The sequence below is a fragment of the Pseudopipra pipra genome, chromosome 24 (genome assembly GCF_036250125.1).
Source record: "Pseudopipra pipra isolate bDixPip1 chromosome 24, bDixPip1.hap1, whole genome shotgun sequence".
NCBI classification, from domain to species: domain Eukaryota; kingdom Metazoa; phylum Chordata; class Aves; order Passeriformes; family Pipridae; genus Pseudopipra; species Pseudopipra pipra.
This window is the reverse complement of record NC_087572.1, coordinates 1,515,467-1,535,291: the sequence shown is the minus strand read 5'-3', so window position 1 is coordinate 1,535,291 and position 19,825 is coordinate 1,515,467. Positions and strand designations below refer to the sequence as shown.

General features: G+C 52.1%; 2 protein-coding genes across 6 annotated transcripts in view; one reads left to right on the top strand and one right to left on the bottom strand.

Moving 5' to 3' along the window:
- The window catches only part of CSMD2 (CUB and Sushi multiple domains 2), a 284,784-nt gene that overhangs the window by 189,694 nt on the left and 75,265 nt on the right, over positions 1–19,825 (bottom strand). The gene's annotated exons all lie outside the window — the stretch shown is intronic.
- Positions 11,452–12,307, top strand: HMGB4 (high mobility group box 4). 3 transcript variants are annotated; one of them, XM_064634932.1, is made up of 2 exons: positions 11,452–12,171; positions 12,210–12,307. In XM_064634932.1, the coding sequence occupies exon 1, from the start codon at positions 11,677–11,679 to the stop codon at positions 12,163–12,165; it is 489 nt and encodes a 162-aa protein (XP_064491002.1). In that variant the 5' UTR covers positions 11,452–11,676; the 3' UTR covers positions 12,166–12,171; positions 12,210–12,307. The 3 variants fall into 3 exon arrangements, with proteins under 3 accessions (XP_064491002.1, XP_064491003.1, XP_064491001.1); XM_064634933.1 differs by having other exon boundaries at positions 11,452–12,190; positions 12,248–12,307; XM_064634931.1 differs by having other exon boundaries at positions 11,454–12,209; positions 12,248–12,307.

The window sequence follows — 19,825 nt, the reverse complement described above, 5'->3', positions numbered from 1 at the left end:
TTATTTTGACCCTGGAATGACGGGCAAGAGCCCTCCTGGCCCAAAGGTCCAGCTGCTCAGGGTGCTCAGCTCTCACTGCCCTGGGAGTTCTGAGTGAGTGAGGCTCTGGTCAGACCTTGGAAAGCTTCTGCCTTGGGACAGGAAGATGGGACAGGGTGCAGCACTCCTGTCCTGCTGGGTATCCACACACAGAACCTCCTCCCCACCTTCCCAGCAGCCACAACAATCCTGAGCTGTCGAGGTCAAGACTCTGATTTCACTTTGCAACCTCCAGAATTCCTGTTGCAAAGAGCTCAGTGGAAGCATCTGCTTATTTCCTCCAGATATTCCTTTAGCAGGAGGTCCAAAACTGAGGTAAAGCTGCCTGGTGGCTTTGAGCCAAGTCCCAGAAGCTGCTTTGTCCCTGAACTCCAACCTGAGAGGGCAACAACACAGCTATGGCAAGAACCAGGATTAACAACAGCAAATGGAACTAAATCCACACATCCCTGGGGCACAGCACCAGCAGAACCCAGCCCACAGCAGCCCTGTGTCTTCCAGGAATCCCTGCTTCCCCTTCCTGTAAAAGTGCAAAAGCCTCTGACTCCAGCACAAATCATTAATAATTAATTGCTGCACAGGGGCAGTGGGAGGCCAAAAAAAAATAATGAAACGACTCTCCAAGGTCATTTCAGCAGCGTCAGTAAATGAGGCCTCCCTGAAGATTCATCACACTGAAAAATCCATGTCCTGTACATTGAACTTCAGAGAAAAGAGAGAGAGATCAAACATTATTAGGGCTCTGAGCGGGAGCTACAGAAGGCAGGAAATCCAGTGTTGAGTCAAATATTGGCTCAAATTCAAAAAGGAGCAGAATTGGAGGAGAAAAAGATCCAGATCAGGATTGGAGCATGTTTACCTTGTTAATTCCTGATACTCCTCTGCTCTGATCAAGGTGCTTGGGATGGGGCAGAAGTGGAACCAAAGGCAGGCAGAGCTCCCAGAAGCCCAGGCTGGGAGCAGTGCACCTTCCCAGACAGCATCTTCCCAGTGCACCTTCCCAGGCAGCCCCTCGGGAAACCTCCTGTTCCACCCCGAGCAGGTCAGCCCAGAATTCCCCAGAATTCTCCCCAAGGTGAGCCAAGGAGCCCCATGGCCCCCAGCCCAGGGCTCTGCTCTCCTCTGCAATCTGCTCACAAGTCCAGACAGACCTGGGGGGAGACCTTGTGCTGCAAAAACCATCCCCACACCCTGAGTTATTTGTTCTTGGGCTTCAGATGGGATGGAAAATATTTCTGTCCTGGTTTTTTTCCCCAGGTCCAGAACTGCACCAACCCAGAGAGCAGGACTGGGGGGTAGAGCAGTGCAGGGTGTTAAAGCTGAATATTTCAGGAGTGTATCAAAGCCAGCAAGTGCAGCAGCCCTGTCAGGGCATCAGTGACCCAGCTCAGCTGCAGAGAGCACCAGGCACGAAGGCTTCTCTCATCCCAGTCCTTCCTCCCTTCTCTCATCCCTTCTCTCATCCCAGTCCTTCCTCCCTTCTCTCATCCCTTTTCTCATCCCAGTCCTTCCTCCCTTCTCTCCTCCCTTTTCTCATCCCAGTCCTTCCTCCCTTCTCCAACAAGTCCACCCATCTGCCCTCACCAAAATCAAGTTTTTTTGCAGAATCACAGAATAGTTTGGGTTGAAAAGGACCTTGAAGATCTTGTTTCACCCCCTGCCATGTGCAGGGACACCTTCCACCAGCCTGGATTGCCCAGAGCTCCCTCCTCCCCTTGGGAAGGGCAGGGATGTGCTGCTGACTCGTGCTAATACATAAAAGACAGGCAGCAGACCCAGATCAGCTGTGGGATCACCGAGAGGAATTTTCATGAGGGAGCAAAGATTCCATAATGCTGATGTTGAAGGAGCAGCAGTTTGGGCAGAATGGTCCCCCTGGCAATTCCTGAGGCGTCTCCAGAAGGAGAATATATGGGATTATGGCAGGGAAATGTCTCCTAACGAAGCAGATCCTTAACTTGCTCTGACATTGTCATTTGACCCGACTGCAAAGCACCAAATACTGATTGTGCCAGGATATCAAACCCCGTGAGAGGAGCCAGCTCCCAGCTAAAGCAACACATGGCACTGCAAGAGCCTCAGCTCTGCCCTGAATTCCACCTTGTCCTCACTGACTCTTGGGAAAAGGAAAAGGAAAGGGAAGGAATCGCCTGCTTAAATTGCACAAAAAGCTCTGAGATTTCATTTCCTGATAAACTACCCCAGAGCTTGACTGTAACCAGCAGCAGAGACAAGAAAGGACCTTCAGGAACATCCAGACAATGAAGCTACAGGAGAAATAAAACCTGTTTTCACCCCAACACAGCTTTTCCCAGCCCAACAATAATGGCTTTGGCTCCTCCTGTTAAGGAAACCATTCTGAAAAGATGTTTGCAAGATCATATTCACTTATCAGGCAACTGAATCATTGGAGCAGAGGAGCACAGAACAAGCCTGTCCTTATCACTTGTGGTGAATTAGTCACAAAAATCCATTTTCAAGGGGCTGCTGCAACAAAATGGTTTGTTCTTGAGAGAATTCCAGGAATTCGATGCAAGTAAATAAATTATATGTCCAAGGCCAGGTTGGAGCAATCTGGGATAGTGGGAGGTGTCCCTGCCAGTGGCAGGGGGTGGCTCTGGGGGGGCTTTAAGGTCCCTCCCAAGCCAAACCCCTGTTTGATTCCAGAACTGCTGTTTCTGAGGATCTGGTGGCAGGTTCTCCTCAGCACAGTGAGCTCAGGCAGTGCCACATCCCCAAAAACTTCCATCTCCCACTGAGGAACCCAGGGAAGGAGGCAGGGAATCAGTCAAGGTCACACAAATGGATGGGAGCAAAGTGTGGAGTGGGAGAAACCCAATAAATCCCAGGAGTCTTTTACTGTACAGAATATCCAGCCCAGCCCTGCAGGGCCTGGGAAAGCAGCTCAGTGTTCATAAAACACTTTGCTCAGCCCCGAGTCTGGGGGGGAGGGAGGAGGATTTGTTAATTTAGGTTGTTTCATTCTGTCTGCTTAATATCAATGGATTGAGCTGGTGCCTGTTGTGGAGTTGGACAGAGGGAGTAACAGAGCTTTAATTGGCACAAATCCCAGGGCAGGCTCTGCCAGGAACAGCTGCTGTCTGTCTGGGAGAACAGCCATTCTTTTTCCCAAAGTCTTGCAGCACCAGGACATAAAAGACTCCAAACCCTGGGGGATGCATTTCTTACCTGACAGAGAGTCCCAGGATAAAACACACCCAGGGCCAGCAGGGAAAGAGGCTTTGGAGAGGGACCCTCCCCTGGGATGTGGCTGTGGGATGCTCCTCCAGGGAATGTGTGAACCACTCTGCTCCATGGACAGGAGTAGAACCTTCTGGAAACTTGCCTGAGCACCAGGAATCATTAGGAATGAGCACCAGGAATCACTGGGAATGAGCACCAGGAATCACTGGGAATGAACACCAGTAATTGTTGGGAATGAGCACCAGGAATCATTAGGAATGAGCACCAGGAATCACTGGGAATGAACAGGACAACCCAGGGCAAAGCAGGGACAAAAGTCTCCCCCAGCTGCTTCCACACTCCTCACTTTGCCTCTTCCTCCAGGACATTCCCAGAGCACAAACTTCCCAGGGAAGCTGTGGCTGCCCCATCCCTGGAAGTGCCCAAGGCCAGGTTGGAGCAACCTGGGATAATGGGAGGAGTCCCCACCCATGGCAAGGGGGCCCCTTCCAACCCAAACCATTCCATGATTCTCTGACTCCTGGGAATGGCTGAGAGCTCCACAGGACACGTGCCAAGGTTGACTAAACGTTGCCTTATGTCTGAATTAATCCCATCACCAGTAATGATAATTAAAAATTATTAGTTCTGAAAAGACCTGGCTGCCCTCGAGCCCTCCGGGGTAATTCCCCAGGGAAACCAGTGTTCCCAGGGAAACCAGTGTTCCCAGGGATGTGGGGGGGACAAGGACTGGACTGAGAGTGCACAGAGCCCGTGCTGGGGATGCTGCTGAGGCTCTGACTGCAGAGAGCAGAGAGACCTTCTGCCAGGAGCACAACAACGTGGCACCCCCAGAGAATCCAGGGGTGCAGCACCTTCTCCTGCCTGGGACCTGCCTGGACAGCCCAGGGACAGCAGCCACAGGTTGCAGAAATACTCCTTTGTGCCAACCAACAGCTCAGCTCTGCCCTGAATCCCAGCGAAACCAGCCCACCCAGAGACCCACCCAGAGACCCAGCCAGGTCCCACGGGAGGGAGGGACGAGAAGGATGAGCAGGTGGCACATTCCAACAGGAATTCCTGCAGGAGTTACCCCCAAACATCCCCCATGAGCTTGGGGGGGAGCTGGGCTGTGGCACTGCCCCGTGGGATGGGGAGATCAGGGCGGGTTATTGGGGAGCCCGGGAAGATCCAGCTCAGCCCAGGCCTGGATTTCTGAGCCTCTGCACACCCCAGGCACAACCAGAGTCCAGGCAGCAATTCCCCCATCCACCAAACCCCTCATTGTCTATTTTCAGCTGCACAAACACCCAGACAGGGACCCAAGGCAGTGATTTCCCCAGGTACCGAGATATCACCGTGCCAGACAAACCCAGCAGAGCCTGACAGCTTTGCTTGCCTTCCAAGTGATAATTTCGGTTCTTTTCCTGCAATCAACAATCCCACGTCTCCTTCTGTACCCAAAGATTTCATCTGTACTCCTGAAACAGTGCCCCAAGCCCACAAGGATGTTCATTTTACAGAAGACCCTGCTCTGCCCTAGAAATTCCTGTTCCAAACCTGACCTGCTGCAGGCCTGTCTCCTCTAGGCAGCTTTTCTTTTGTTAAAACAAAAAATGGCATTACTTTGTGGAGCCCTGGCCAGCTGGAGGTGAAGGCACTACAGAGAGGGCAGTTCTCATAAATTAATCCTGTTAAGATTTGGGAGAAAATCAGCATAAGAAAATCACAAAATACTGTTTCAGTTGTTCATCAGCTGCAAAAAGCCTGAGCAGCTTCCTCTACCTGTTGGCATCTCTCACCCTTCATTATGATAACTCCATCATAAAGTGCAGCTGAGTCATTTCCTATTTGCTGTGTCACAGTTCAAATTATCAATCAGGACGCCCAGGAATGGATTTTTCCAGCCAGGAGATTCAATTACACACCCCTGGAGGACGCTCTCATGAAAACCCCCGTGACAAACCCAAAATCAAGGTGGCATTTCTGTCTGCCCCCGTTGACAAACACGACCAAACCACAAAGCACAGCCCACAGCAGGGAGGGAGAGGCAGGTGACCTCACTCTCAAGGAAAAACAGGCAGCACATTCAATCCCAGCACAGCTGCTGTCAGGAAACATCCCTGAGATCAGCCCTCCTTGAACCTTTGTTATCTCACCCACTGGTGTCTTATCTGGGGCCTGGCAGCACTTCAGCACTCCCACACAGCATTCCCAATGATCCCCCCTGGAACAAACTGCCCTGCAGGTCCCCCAGAGCCCTTCCCCTCGCTCACACAGGGCTTGGCAGCCTGGTTTCTGATTTTTGCAGCCCCCCAGAGCTGTGCCCCCCACGGGAGGAGTGGCTCGAGTCAAAGCAGTCAGACCCTGGAGATGAGGGACAAGTGGTGTGAGCCCAGACAGCCCAAGGGCCACGATGACACTCAAACCATCACTTTGCATTATCCCAACAAATTTTAACAGTTTTTTATATTCCCAGCCCCAAGAGAGAACAGGGGACAGCCCTGAGCTGTTTAAACCCACGATAACCTGGTGAGCTGATGTCCTTGGGGACACCACCGAGGGAATGCAGGGAAAGGATCTTCCCAGGAGTGACCCCAGGGGAGAAAGGGGAAAGAGCTTTATAAAACCTTCACGTGGGGATCAGCCAAATATACCCTTGTGGGGGAGAGGAATCACAGAATCCCAGGTGGGTCAGGATGGGAGGGACCACAGTGGCTCAGCTGGTGCCACCTCCCTGCTCCAGCAGGGTCATCCCAGGGCACAAGGCACAGGATTCTGGAATATCCCCAGGGAGGAGATTCCACCCCCTCTCTGGTCTCTGTTCAGGGCTCAATCACTGCCCAGCAAAGAAGTTCTTCCTCCTGTCCATCTGGAGCTTCCTGGGCACCAGTTCCTGCCCTGCTCCTGTGCCATTGCTGGGCCCCCCAGCAGAGCCTGGTCCCTCCTCTGCCCCCTCCCTGCAGCCCCTGACACACCCTGGGGAGGGCCCCTCTCAGGCTCTGCTCTGGAGGCTGAACAGCCCCAGCTCCCTCAGCCTTTGCTGCTCCCAGAGCTGCTCCATCCCTTTGTACCCCTTCATCCATCCCCTGGACCCGCTCCAGGAGCTCCACATCTGGCCACAGCACTCCAGATGTGCCCCCAGTTCTCCAGGGCTGAGAACTGGATGTTTAATTCTCACCCCCCCCCCCACTCCACGTGAAGCCACTCCTGCCTTCAATCCCCCCCAAAAATCCCAGGAATGCCCTTGCTCCCTTGTCCCAGTCACCCCAGGGTGGTCAATAACTATAAAATGTGCCTGCAGAGCTTTCAGCCTAAAAACCCAATTCTCCAGGCGGTTTCCTGCACTTACTCTGTAATAGCATTTTTTTATGGCACGGGGAGAAAGAACCTAATATTGCAATTACTTCATTTAATGCCATGTAATGGCTGAACAGGCTTGTCAGCTGCCTGGAATATAGAACAGGCAAAGTATGGGATAATTGCATTAAAGGGGAAAACAGGAGTAACTACTCATATTAAAAAGGGTCAGAAATAAAAGGCAACACGGTGTGAATTGTAGGGACAGGGAAGAGTTTCTGACAGGCAGCTGAAGTCCTGGCACCTTTTGGCACAGGAGAGACCATTCCCCTCCTGGGCACCTCCCAGCTGGGACAATAAAGGGGGAAAAGGAGAAGGGATTGGAAGCACAAACTTCCCAGGGCTTGCAAAGGGGTTTCTGTGAGGGGTTTGTGGGTCAAGGACAAGGCACCTCCAGAGGGAGGATTTTCCTGCATTGCAGCAGCCCTGGCACTCTGCCCCTGGAGAGCCTGGCAGCCCGAGGTCCTAAAGCTGTTTAACCCCCTTCCCCCCTGGCTGGACAGCCCCTGTGCAGCTGCAAGAGCCCTCCCTGAGCCCTGAGCCCTGATCCTGAGCCCTGACTCCGTGGCAGGAAAAAGGAGACTGGGGGGAAAAAAAATAGTAATAAAGTTTTCCCTTGGAAAAGCAAACAGGGATGAGCCAAGGCAGGGATGGCAGGGCATGAGTTCACTGCTGAGGGTAAGCACTCCTCACTCCAGCTTCCAAAAGCCGAATTCCAGTCTCCCAGGCTCTGGAAATAAGGGAAGGTGACGATGGCTGAGGCTCTCAAGGAAGGGAGGGAAAGCAAAACACCTCAACTTCACAAAAGAAGGAAACAACAGAAGCGGCGAGAACGTGTCCTGAGATTTTCCAGGTCTTCCAGCCTGAACCATCCCATGGTTCCATGGTTTTATTCCCATTTGCTTTGCTCACTTCTGTGCACGAGGAAGGCACCAACATCTGCCACCACAGAACCAGCTCAGGCACCAGGATTTGGCCAAAAGGACCCACGTTCACCAAAAAGGGAGCAGTTCTCATCCCAAACCTCAGCTCTGGGCACCTCAGAGTCCCTCTGTCTGTAACAAATGCCAAATATTCACCAAAGGCATAAAAGGCAATATATCCTATTTACCTGGTGATTTTTAAGGTCCCATCAGCGTGTTCAGACCTTTTCCTGTGATCCCAAATCAGGCCAAGGAAGAGTCCAAGAGATGCAGCTTTTAGAAGTATCTCTGGACTCACAGTGTGTAATTATGGGAACCAACAGGGACAGAAAACACCTCCTTCCTTCCCTCTGAAGCTCTCAGACATTCCATAACTTCTCCCTCCAGGAGATTCCACACGGATCCCACACACCTTCACACTGATCCCTTCAGCTCAGCTGACAAATGCCAACATTCATTTACCTTCTAATTAACATCATTACGAGCAGTGACATTTTTCTCATCTTCCTGCTCTTTTTTTTTTTGTATATGTGTGTCTTGGTGCTTCTGTCAAGGGGCTGTTTTCACTCTCAGTTTTTTAAAGAAACAGTAAAAACTCCCTGTTTCAAATGCTGCAGAGATTACTTGGTGACCCCCTCAATAATAGGCTGAATTTTTTTTAAAAAAAGTCAAATACTAGAAATACAATATTTAGAGATTCCACTTTTCCCTGGAAACCCAAACAGGTCCACAAATTATTTCCTGTTGCAAAAGTCTTTCCCTCACAATCAGGGAGGGAGCAGCCTCAGGACACATTTGCCCACACAAGGTGATGACATTGAGAAGGATCTCAATTAAAAAAATAGACAAAAATCCCCTTCAATGAACAATTTCAATGAACAATTATATATATTCACATGATAAACCAAACACCAGAGAGAGGATGAGCAGCCACAGGAAGAGCTTTGCCTGCTCTTGGCGTGTCTGAACTCGGTCTCTGCTCCCCACAAATGATTTGTCCTGAACAATTCATGTTGTTCCACCTGAAAATCCTCTACTGGAGAGGAAGTTGGAGTAATAAAGCTGCTTTCTCGTGGTGTATCTGCCTGCAGAGCCCCCCGGAGGTGGAGGGGTGTTGAACCCTCCCAACACCTCCCCGTGCTGGGACAAGATCGATGGTTGTGTCCCCACCCCAGCACTGGCCTGTGTTTATTCCAGCTCTTCTATCCCAGATTTACCTGAACCCAGTTGACCTATTTTGATGAAATATGTGGGTAATTCAGGGACATGAGCAAACATTCTGCTGAGCTCAGATAAATGGCCTCAATTCAAAGTGAATTTTATAAATGACCCAGCCCAAGTGGGACACGCGCCGGCTTTATGTGCATTTTAACACAATGCACTCCTCGAGGCAATCTGACTGAACATCATCAATTCCACATTTAAATACAATTCCTGGGGAAGATCTGGAAAGAACACGAGTTAAAAACGAGGCTAAATAAAACAAATCAGGGTAAGAGTGAAAAGAGTTCTGTGTGTAGCTCCCCTGAACTCTGGGAATTGGGGAGTCTGAAAAGTCTCTTAGGCTGAATTACTGAGATAATAAAGCACCTGCTGAAGAGACCTCTGACTGCTGTAATGAAATTATTTCATTGCCCCAGAATAATCACTGGTGCAGGTTCTCTTTGGAGAGCAAAAGAAACAAGGGAAGGGAAAGTGGGAGAGAGAAGTGGAATGCAAATCAGGCTCTGAAAGGAGGGAGCCCCTGGTTCTGCACAGGGCTGGGGCTGCTCCACTTTTATTTCCTGGTGTGAGGGCACTGCAAAACCAGCCAGAGTAAACAGGAGAGGGGCAGAGGGGAGCAGGAAAACACCAGCACGTTCTGGCCACGAGCTCTTGCCCAGCCTGACCAGTCACTGCCCCTCTGGGCCACCATGAGCCAGCCCAGCAATGCCACAGGTCCTGATTGCACTGGAATTTGGAATGATGCCATTAAAAAGTTATCCATGTGCAATACAGGGGTGACTCCCTACTTCCAAGGCTTCTGTTCTCCCATCCTTTACCTTTCAGAGAGAGAAGAGTTCTCCAGAAGTAGGGGCTGTTTCATAATTTAATACTTATGCAACCCGCTACATATGAATATTTAACACTGCTGGGAACTTCAATAAATCACCTTGTACTTAGAATGAGTGGTCAAAATTTCAATTTGTTTTATTCATAGTCCTGTTCTCAGTCACAAGAATTCTGACAGGGACAGCCAAGCTCACCCTTTTCCTGGGAACGACTGATTTCACCTCTTAAAAACAAGCAAACAAAACACAGGGAATTTCTTTTATCCCCAGACAAACCTGCAGAACCTTCTCACATTTTCATCTACTAAAATGTAATTAATGAAAGCTTTCAAACGCCCAGAACCTTTCAAATTAATGAAAAGTCCACCCAAATAAATTAGCCATGTAGTCCAAGGGCTGTGGATTTAACTACCAGCAGTTATCCTGACAGGAACCAAGAAACAGCTGCCACATACAATTATTTTTAGGGCTGCTACTAAACCATTCTCACATTATGAGCTGCCACCTCTCAGCAGCCAACGGCGGCTCCACATTTCACCGTGACAAAAAATCAGAGGCAGCCACTTCCCTCCTTGGGGGTTCCAGGGTTGGGGTGGGGATAAATGTGTGAGAAATGGAGCTGAGCCCCAGTGCTGGGGGAGGAACAGGGCCAGGACATCACCAGAGCCAGGACATCACCACAGCCATGACATCACCATGATCATGATATCACCACAGCCATGACATCACCACAGATGTGACATCACCACAGCCATGACATCACCACAGCCAGGACATCACCACAGCCATGGCATCACCATGATCATGATATCACCAGAGCCGTGACATCATCACAGCAGTGACATCACCAAGACAGTGACATCAACACAGCCATGACATCACCACAGCAATGACATCACCACAGCCATGACATCACCATGATCATGATATCACCAGAGCCATGACATCATCACAGCAGTGACATCACCACGACAGTGACATCACCACAGCAATGACATCACCACAGCCATGACATCACCACAGCCATGACATCACCACAGCCATGACATCACCACACCCGTGACATCACCACAGCAATGACATCACCACAGCCATGACATCACCACGAGCCTTCAGGCAGCAGGGTGAGAGCAGGTTTGGCTCACACTGCTGGGCTCTGGGATGGCACAGTGCCACCATCGCCTCTGCACGTCCCAGTGATCCAGCTGGCAGCACATTCCCAAGTCAAAGAGCTGCTCCACCACCACGGCCGGGACATCAGCACAACCCTTCAGCCAACAGAGTTACGGGGAAAAAAATGCGGCCCCTGGTGACCGGCCCTGGAGCCGCGTGCCAGGGTGGCACGGTGACACCACCACACACCGGGCACGGCCTTCCCAAGCCAACAAGGAGATATTCCATCCCCGTGACAGCAGCACGAGCCCTGAGCCAGCAGAGCTCTGGGAAGCAGATCTGGGTTATCCTGACGGGCCCTGGGAGCCGTGTTCCGTGGCACTGCCCCCCCCGTGTCCCGTGGCACTGCCCCCCCGTGTTCCATGTGGAACCGTGTCCATCCAGCCCTGAGCCCCCATGTCAACACGACACTGTGACATCAGCACAGCCCATCGGCCAATGGCATTACAGGAAGGCAATTTGGGTCCCGTTGACGGGCCCTGGGCGCCGTGGGTCGCGCTGGCACAGTGACATCACCCCCCGTGCCCAGCCCAGCGTTCCATACGGAACCGTGTCCGCCCGGCCCCGCGTCCCCAAGTCAACGCCAGGGTGTTCCACCGCCACAGCTGTGACGTCACCCCGGCCCCTCGGCCAATGGGGCGTCGGGGAGCAGCCCTGCCCCGCCCTGATTGGCCGGGGGCGCCGCGTGTCACAATGGCCCCGGGTGTCACCCCCGGTGTCCCCCCCGGGCCGGCTCAGAGCGCTCCGGCGGCCCATGTGCACAGGCAGCACAGCCTCCTGCCGCTCCCACACCGCTCCAGAGCAGGGGCCCCCAGCCCAGAGAGAGCCACAGCGAGCCCAGCGAGCCCAGCTGAGCCCGGCCTAGCCCACCCCAGCCCAGAGAGAGCCACAGCGACCCCAGCGAGCCCAGCTGAGCCCGGCCTAGCCCAGCCCAGCCCAGCCCAGCCATGGCGCGCCCACCCCGGGGGCGCGGGAGGAAGGCCCCGAGCGCCCAGCTGCTGTTCCGCATCTTCATCGGCAGATCCGGGCCCGGCGGCCAACCCGTTGCCGTCGCCCGCGCGGGAGGGAAAGGCCGAGGCTATGGACGCCCCCAGCGCGGCAGGAAGAGCGTCCGCTTCTCCGGCAGGAGCCGCCCGCTGCCCGCCTTCTTCCTCTTCATGGCCCAGCACCGCAAGTCGCTCCAGGCCACCAACCCCAGATGGACCGTCGTGCAGATGGCCAAGAGGATGGGCAAGATGTGGCACAAGCTTCCCCAGAGAGAGAGGGAGAGGTACATGGACCAGGCGGATCGCATGAAGAGCGGCCGGGGCGCGTACCGCGGCAGGGCCATGGCCCGCAGGCCCATGGGCAGGAGGGGCCAGGGCAAGAAGGACCTGGTGGTTTGCTTCACCACCAAGGCCGCCAGCCTGCGCAACTTCCTCATGTCCTACCTGTGACTGCACCTCCTGCCTGTGACTGCACCTCCCACCTGAGACTGCACCTCCCACCTGTGACTGCACTTCCCACCTGTGACCGCACTTCCCTCCCCGCTGAAGCAGAAGTTTCAATAAAAGTTCCCCAAGTTCATTCAGCAGCAAACCCGGGTGACTGGTGGTTCTTTACGCGGGGCCGTGTCCCGGGATTCAGGTTCCATTCGGGTTCAGTGGGGTTGGGTCCATGCTGGGAGGGGTGTTCCTGAACACCCACAGCAATGAGCCACATGAGGAGAGGCTGAGGGAGCTGGGGGGGCTCAGCCTGGAGAAGAGGAGGCTCAGGGGAGACCTCCTCACTCTCTGCAACTCCCTGAACGAGGGGGGAGCCAGGGGGGGGTTGGTCTCTTTTCCCAGGCAACTCTCAGCAAGACAAGAGGGCTGGGTCTGCAGCTGTGCCAGGGGAGGTTTAGGTTGGATATTAGGAAGAATTTCTTTCCAGAGAGGGTGCTCAGCCATTGGAATGGGCTGCCCAGGGAGGGGGTGGATTCTCCATCCCTGGAGGTTTTTAAGATGGGACTGGATGTGGCATCAGTGCCATGGGCTGGGAACCACAGCGGGGTTGGATCAAGGGCTGGACTTGATGATCTCGGAGGTCCCTTCCAACCCAGTTGATTCTCTGATTCTCTGCCTCTTCTCCAAAGCATGAGTTAAAATGTGCTCCTGCTGCAAAGGAGGAATTCTGGTCTCCTCTGCCAGCAGGTCCTGGAGCTGGAGAGGTGACAGACGTGCCTCGGGGGAAGCAGAAGGAGCTCCACCTCTGCCAGGGCTCTTTGGCTGGTGACCTGCTTGGCCTGACGTGCCTTGGAGGAGACAGGGAAGGGAGGACAGACCTAATCCTGCTGCTGCCCTGCACTGGTGGGCAGCTCCAGCTCCAAACCCACAGGAGGGCGCAGGAAACACAGTATCCTACTCCCTGGAAAAAGCCTTGGGAAGGTTCACAAGCTCAGCCCCCAAACTGCCACAGGAACCTGCACCCACTGGAGGACTCAGACTCCACCAGAGAGGCTTCTCCTCCTGCCCACAGCCCTCTCACAGGTCCCTCTGGGAACAGTCCCAGCCCATTCCCACATCCCAGTGCCCCAGGGCAGTGCCACCTTCTCTCCACGCACCAAGGGCAACTCTGCAGCTCACAAAGTCTCCATAAACTGCACTCCAAAGCTGGGCTTGCCCCTTATTCCACACGTGGGATTTTGGCAGGGCCTGAGCACCATCTACTGAACCAGCAGACGGAGCCAGTGCCCAGCAGCACTCACTGCTGGAGACCCCAAAATCCCAGGATATGGCCCCAGGAACCTCCTGGTACAAATGCTGATGATATTAAGTTAAAAATAAAGCTCAGCTCTGACTTGGTAGCAGAGTGTTTAACTGAGCAGGGACACGAAATCTCACTTTAATGGTTCTCCTGCCTGCATGGCTTGACAGGAGCCATCAATTAAAATCTATTCCCAGCTGCACAGCAGTGGCCACAGCAGCCTGCACTGCTATTTTTGGCACATTACAAATCTGAAGTGCTTAAAGAGGCATCAAAAAGGCCCGAGATATTACCCGTCCAATTATATTTTTAACAGAATCTTTGTGTCTTCCACTCCTCAACTTGCAAACTTCATAAACAAGTGGCATTCAGGCAAGACCACGCTCGGGGAAGCTGGAACACGGGTTCCACTCAATTTAGCACATCACACAGCCTGCTCAGGAGTGATGGCCCCGAGTTCTGTGGCACTGCCTCCAAACATGCACTTTCTGCAAGCACACACCCCAGAGAACTCCCAGGCTGACCCTTTCCAGCAGCCTCTTCAGCTGCAAACACAACCTGAGAGGCTGGAGGACAACTCTGCCAGCCCTGAACACACGATAAAATCCCAGTTATCTGCAGCAGGAAAATCTTTCAGTGAGAGGAAACAGAAGGGGCTGCAAAGCAGTGCACTTGAAATTGGTAGTTATCCACCTGGATCTGTGTTCACACTAATGCTACACAGACCAGAGATGAAAAGAACTGTTAGAGCAAAGCATTAACAATGAAAAATAACAGTTTGGGAGCTGCCTTCCAGCAGCAGTGAAGAAACAATGATCTTTGAAGAGCTGATGGTGAAGGGAGGTACATGATAAATATGGATATTATGGGGGGAACGGATCTTGGGGGCCTGGGGTTGGTTCCTTCCTCTGCTTTCCATACTGTAGTTAAAGAATGCAATGAACTTGAGTTGCAGGATAAGGTTTCTCTCAGTACAGGAACCATTTCAGCTCACTGAGAGCCTCTGCCCCCTTCTCATGGGCTCAAAACTGATATTAATGACATTGCTACGGATCTAGTAATGTAATTTTTATTGTAATGCTGCCTGTGTTCTCTCTGCCAAGGGAGAGATGAGTCAGGAACACCTTGTAAATGAGCTGGACAACCTTCCCCTCAGTCCCCTCCTGGAGAGCTGTCACAGGGGGGTTTGCTGTCCCTGCCTCTCAGGGTGGGGGCTTCAAAGGGGGTGGAAAAGAACAGCCAGGATTGACAGAACTTCACCCAGAGCCTTCAGAAATCCCCTTCTCTGGGCTCTGAGCAGGGGCACAAACACACCCCTGTCACCACACACAAAGTCTGGATAAACAAACCAACCCTAAAGCCAAAATTTCATGTACTTCCCCCCCTCCATCCTAAATAAAAGCTGCAATCCGAGATCAGTGATGTTACACTCTCACTCCTCCTGGTATTCAGAGAACTGTATCTGCAGATATTTCCTCTTGTTAACACGGGAACAAGGGCACTTCATCCCACCTCCCTGCCCCAGCTCCACTCTCCTCACCCCAGCCATTCCCCTCTGTGTGTGCAGAAGGTGCTCCTGTTCTCCAGCAGGAGTGGAGGAAGCCCTGGAGCACTTGGGAAGAGCAGATTTATTGGACAGCCCTTTCCCTGCAGTGCTGCTGCTCCACGAGGAGCTGTGTTTACAGGTCACTGCCACAGGCTGGGACTAAAACAAAACCAAAGCCACCAACAGATCACTGCCATCCTTTCTAGATGCTGCACTGAGGAGCTGAGCCTTTGAAGGTGCTGGTTTGGGGGTGATGAGAGTCACCCCAGTAAATCCTGCCCGAGCCCAACAGCCAGAAATGTCTGTTGGAGGGAGACCCTCTTCTCTCTTCTCACTCCCAGCAGCTCATGGCCACTCCAAAAGGTTTTGGGGAACAATCCAGGGCAGCCAAACCTGGCAGAGCTCTCACCCCAAACCCCACTCAGCCAGGAACAGATTAATTCCCCAGGACTTTGAGGCTTTGCAGGCTCCCTGTCATGCGTTAACTGAGATGTTACAACTTCCAACACCCTTCGAAAAATCAGAAACTGGAAGTGTTCTGAGCTCATTAACTGCCTGCCAAAGAACCCTTCTGTTTCAAAGAATCAATAACCTGCTTTTGTTCACAGCTTGATTTTTAACGTGACCAAAAAGACACCAACGCTACCGACGCTGAAAGCCACCAGGGCTGTGGTGGGGAGAGCAACAGCTTGAGCCTTTGAAGTCCATCTTGCAGGAGGAAGGCACAGATTGAGCATTCCAGAGCACTCCCCCCATCTGCACAGACTGCAGAGAGGCAGCACGTCCTGCCCCCCTTGTTAACTCTGATTTACATCACAAAACTCATTAACAAACTCACTCCCTGCCCGGCGGAGCCCCGGGATGGGGATGCTCCGACCCAGATTCCAGAGCTCCCCCAGCTCCCCCCTGCCCAGGAGCAGCACACCCAGCACAGAGGATGCCCCCTGACCTTGCAGCTCTTGGTGACAGCTGATCAAATCTGGTCAAACCTTCCCAAATCTGAGGGGAGATACAGGTCTTCCAAAGTGTGCCACCCCCACCCACCCCCAAACCCAGCTGTTTTCTTCTAGTCACCCCAAAAAAGCCCTAAATCATCACAAGTGCAATTAGAGCAGCAGTGTGACAAAGCCAGTTTTGTCTTTCCCAGAGTTCCTAATTTACATGGATTAAAATCCATATTTGTTTGGGAACTTCCTCCCCTCACTAAACCACAGCAGGGGGGTGGGACTGGGCACAGGTGGGACCTGCAGTTCTCTGGGAGGGTGCAAAACACCCAGAACATGAACATGCACAGTATGGCTGGGACTTGATGGTCCTTAAGATCCCCTCCAACCTAAACCACAGAATGGTTAAGAAATATTAATTTCTTTTCTGCATGAAAAACAAAAACTTCATCAGACAAGCACTTGGGAGACCCCAACCACCAGTTAAGATAATATTAAATACGTTTAATATATCACTTGGTTTGACAAAGTGGTTGCTGGTAAAGCTGGATGTGACTGAGATGGGGGTGGCAAAGCCAGAATCTTGCAAGTGCCTATTGCTGTGGGTTAATTCATTGGGATGATCCACACATTGGCTGCATGAGGAGGGGGAAGATGCAATTCCTCTGCTGGGCACACACCCCAGGCCACTGTGAAATCATAGAACCCCCTGACTTGGAAGGGACTCACAACCCAAGTGCAGCTCCTGGCCCTGCCCAGGAGACCCCAACAACCCCCCCTGTGCCTGAGGGGGGTCAGAGGACACTGTTCCACGTGTGTGAGGAGGACACAGCACCAGGTTTTACATCCTCGGGGGGGGGCAAAACCCCTCCCGGCACGACCCCGATGGACACCGAGTTCACTGCCTGACTCAGCCCTGGTGCTGAATGAAACACAGCCACGACAAAACAAACACATTAATCCTCCCTCGCTGCCCCCCAGAGCAGCTTTAGCAGTGCCAAAGCTCTGCCAGGGCTTGGCAGGGGCTGAGCATCCCAGGGCTGAGCATCCCAGGGCTGAGCATCCCAGGGGCTGAGCATCCCAGAGCTGAGCATCCCAGAGCTGAGCATCCCAGGGCTGAGCATCCCAGGACTGAGCATCCCAGGGCTGAGCATCCCAGGGCTGAGCATCCCAGGGCTGAGCATCCCAGCCCCGAGCTCGGCAGGCCCCGGGGCCGCTCCCTCCCTGCAGTGACCAGCACGGGGAGTGTTTGTTACTCCTCGGGAAGATGAAGAGCTCTCTAACACCTCAGTGCACACATCAGAGTTGCCAAGACAGCAGAATAAGAACTGCACAAGGGCAAAACGTCCCTTTTAAGGAGCCTCTGTGGGTGACCTTAACACGACGTGAAGCCTTTCCAGCTGCAGAAGCTCTTGACTTCCTGAAAGCGCTGCCAGTGGGTTTTACTTTATTATTTCCTACTTTTTAAACCTGCCCTTTGCTGCTCTAAGTTCCTCTTCCTCTCCCAGACCCTCAGAGCAGATCAATCTGCACCTTTTCAGCTCAGTCTCTTCAGCTGATGTGATCCTGTCACCGGAGCCAACTGCTCCTCTCTTCCCTACATTCCATATTCCCCGTGGTCTGAGTGGATAAGAAAGCCTGAAACACTTGTTTCAGTCTGAAAGGAAGCAGACTGTGACAGAATTCTGGGAAAGGCAGCAGACACTGAGCCTGCTTCCTGGTGGGGAAAAGAAATCCCATTTTACACCACAGGTCATGTGGGGCCAACAGGTTTGGCACCTTCCTCGATGATCCGGGTGATGGGACAGAGCTCTGCAGGCAACACAGAGCTCTGGGAGCAGCTGAAGGGCCAGGTGGGCACGTTGCCATCCTGAGGGACCTCAGCAGCCTGGAGAAACCAAGTTCTGAGGGACACAAAGCCCTGCCCCAGGGGAGGGGTGACACCGGGGTGTCCCAGTGACCTGGTAGGACCTGCGCCAGCACCGTCACCTCCCAGCACCCAGACAACACCTGGGCTGCTGCCAGGCTGGAATTCCACAAATCCCACCAGTTTTAGAGGGATCTGAGCAGGTCCCTTGCAGGACCTCAGTGCCAAGCTCGAGCCAAGGGCTGTGACAGGTGAGATCCTGCAGCGAGAGCAGCCACACGTTAACGGGGTTATTAGTGCTGCTGTTTATAAGTCAAAGCTTGGTGCAGCAATTACGGCCTCCCAGCAGTCAGAGCTGCAAGGAAATTACCAGAATTACCCACAGTTTAGATGAACTTTCTACCCCTTCAATCAATAAAGTGCCATTAAGAGTCGATTCCCAGCTCTGCCTCCTTCACAGCGTTGCAGGGTCGGAGCCTCTGCCAGAAATTCTCCCTTGATTGGATTAAATTTGGGTTCAACGGGGCTTTGCTGGGAAGAGTCTTGTAAAGCACTAACTCTGCAAACTCTGACACCTCCCAGCAAGTTTTAAAAGCCCTGCTGAGCTCAGGTTCTGCTCTCGGCCACACACTCACAAATATTTCCCGTTGCTTCCCATAAACTGCTCGAGGATCCCGGGAAAAATATTTAGGGGGAGTATAAGAAACACGAAACGCACAGTTCCAAACATTTCAGACTGGTTTACGTTTCAGTCGAGGAAACACCAAGGTACAACCTCCACTCCAACCAAAGACTTTCCCAGCTCAAGTTGACTCAACTTTAGGAGGAAAAATTTAAAAAACCCAATTTGAAACCTCCCCGACTCAAACCAGCAAACCCCTCGGGCTCGGTGGAGAAAACCAGCCTGAGATTTGCTTCAGCCTCTCAGAGATTTGGGAAGATGGATTCTTGGTAATTTGGCATCAAAAGCAAAAACAGTCACTTTCCTGGCAACTCCCTAAAATCAAAACTCACACAAAGAAAAGGGGGAAAGTGCCAAGAGCAAAGCAAGCCCTGGCATGCCCAGCAAATGTAGAATCTATTATTTTGTCCCTTTGGACTCAATTAGTTCAAATTTACAATGAATGACACCCATAAAGATGTTAAACGTTAACAAAACTTCTGCTAACTTGCTTCGAAATGAATTTTAATTGCAAGCTGTTTTAGACATCTTCTGGGCTTGCAAAATTTAATGAGGATTTTATTCTGCCCACAGAAATGCCAATATATTAATTTCATCCTACAAATCTATAGTTCCTGAAGAGGCCCGAGAGGGGGGAAAAAAAATCAATATTTTCTAAACGACGACCACTTGAGGTCTTTCTGCTTTGGAGTTCCCTGGGGGCAATTCCCAGACCCTCCTGCTCCAGCATTTCCTGGTTTTTAAGAGAATATGACCACAGGGATCATGGAATCATTGGAAGCTGAGCTGTCTCCCCTCCCACCACCACTCTGGGTCCTGCTCCTCTCACACAACATCCCCCACCCCTCTGCCCCAGGTCGGCTCAGAAACCTCCTTCAAGCTTTTCCTTTCCTTTTCCCCCCTTCCCTTTGATTTTTTTTTTTTTTCCAGGCTCCAGAAATTCCAGAGTGGCTTTGAGCAAATATCCTTTGGTTTTTAAATTTTAAACAAAGCATCTGTGACCGAGCAGGAAAAAACAAACAAACAAAAACCCCTCCTCTCTGAACACTCCCCTTGCCATCAGGCTGTTGGGAGCACAGGGCACTGCTCCAGGATCAATGGTGTTAATTTATTCTCTTACATTACATAGAGAACAACCTTATTTCAAACTGCCTTCGTGCCAACTCCCAGCCTGAAGCACTTCTATTTTTTTCCCCCCCTTTTAAGAACAGCTGACTTATCAAAACCTGGGTTTTTCCACCAGAAAACCACAAGCTAAGCCACATTATAATAATTGAAGCAATTAATTACTTTTTATGCCTTTCTTTTTTAAAGGGAGATCTTTTAATGCAGG

Coding starts and splice junctions, on each gene's coding strand:
- HMGB4 (XM_064634932.1), top strand. CDS start 11,677: ATGGCGCGCCCACCCCGGGGGCGCGGGAGGAAGGCCCCGAGCGCCCAG.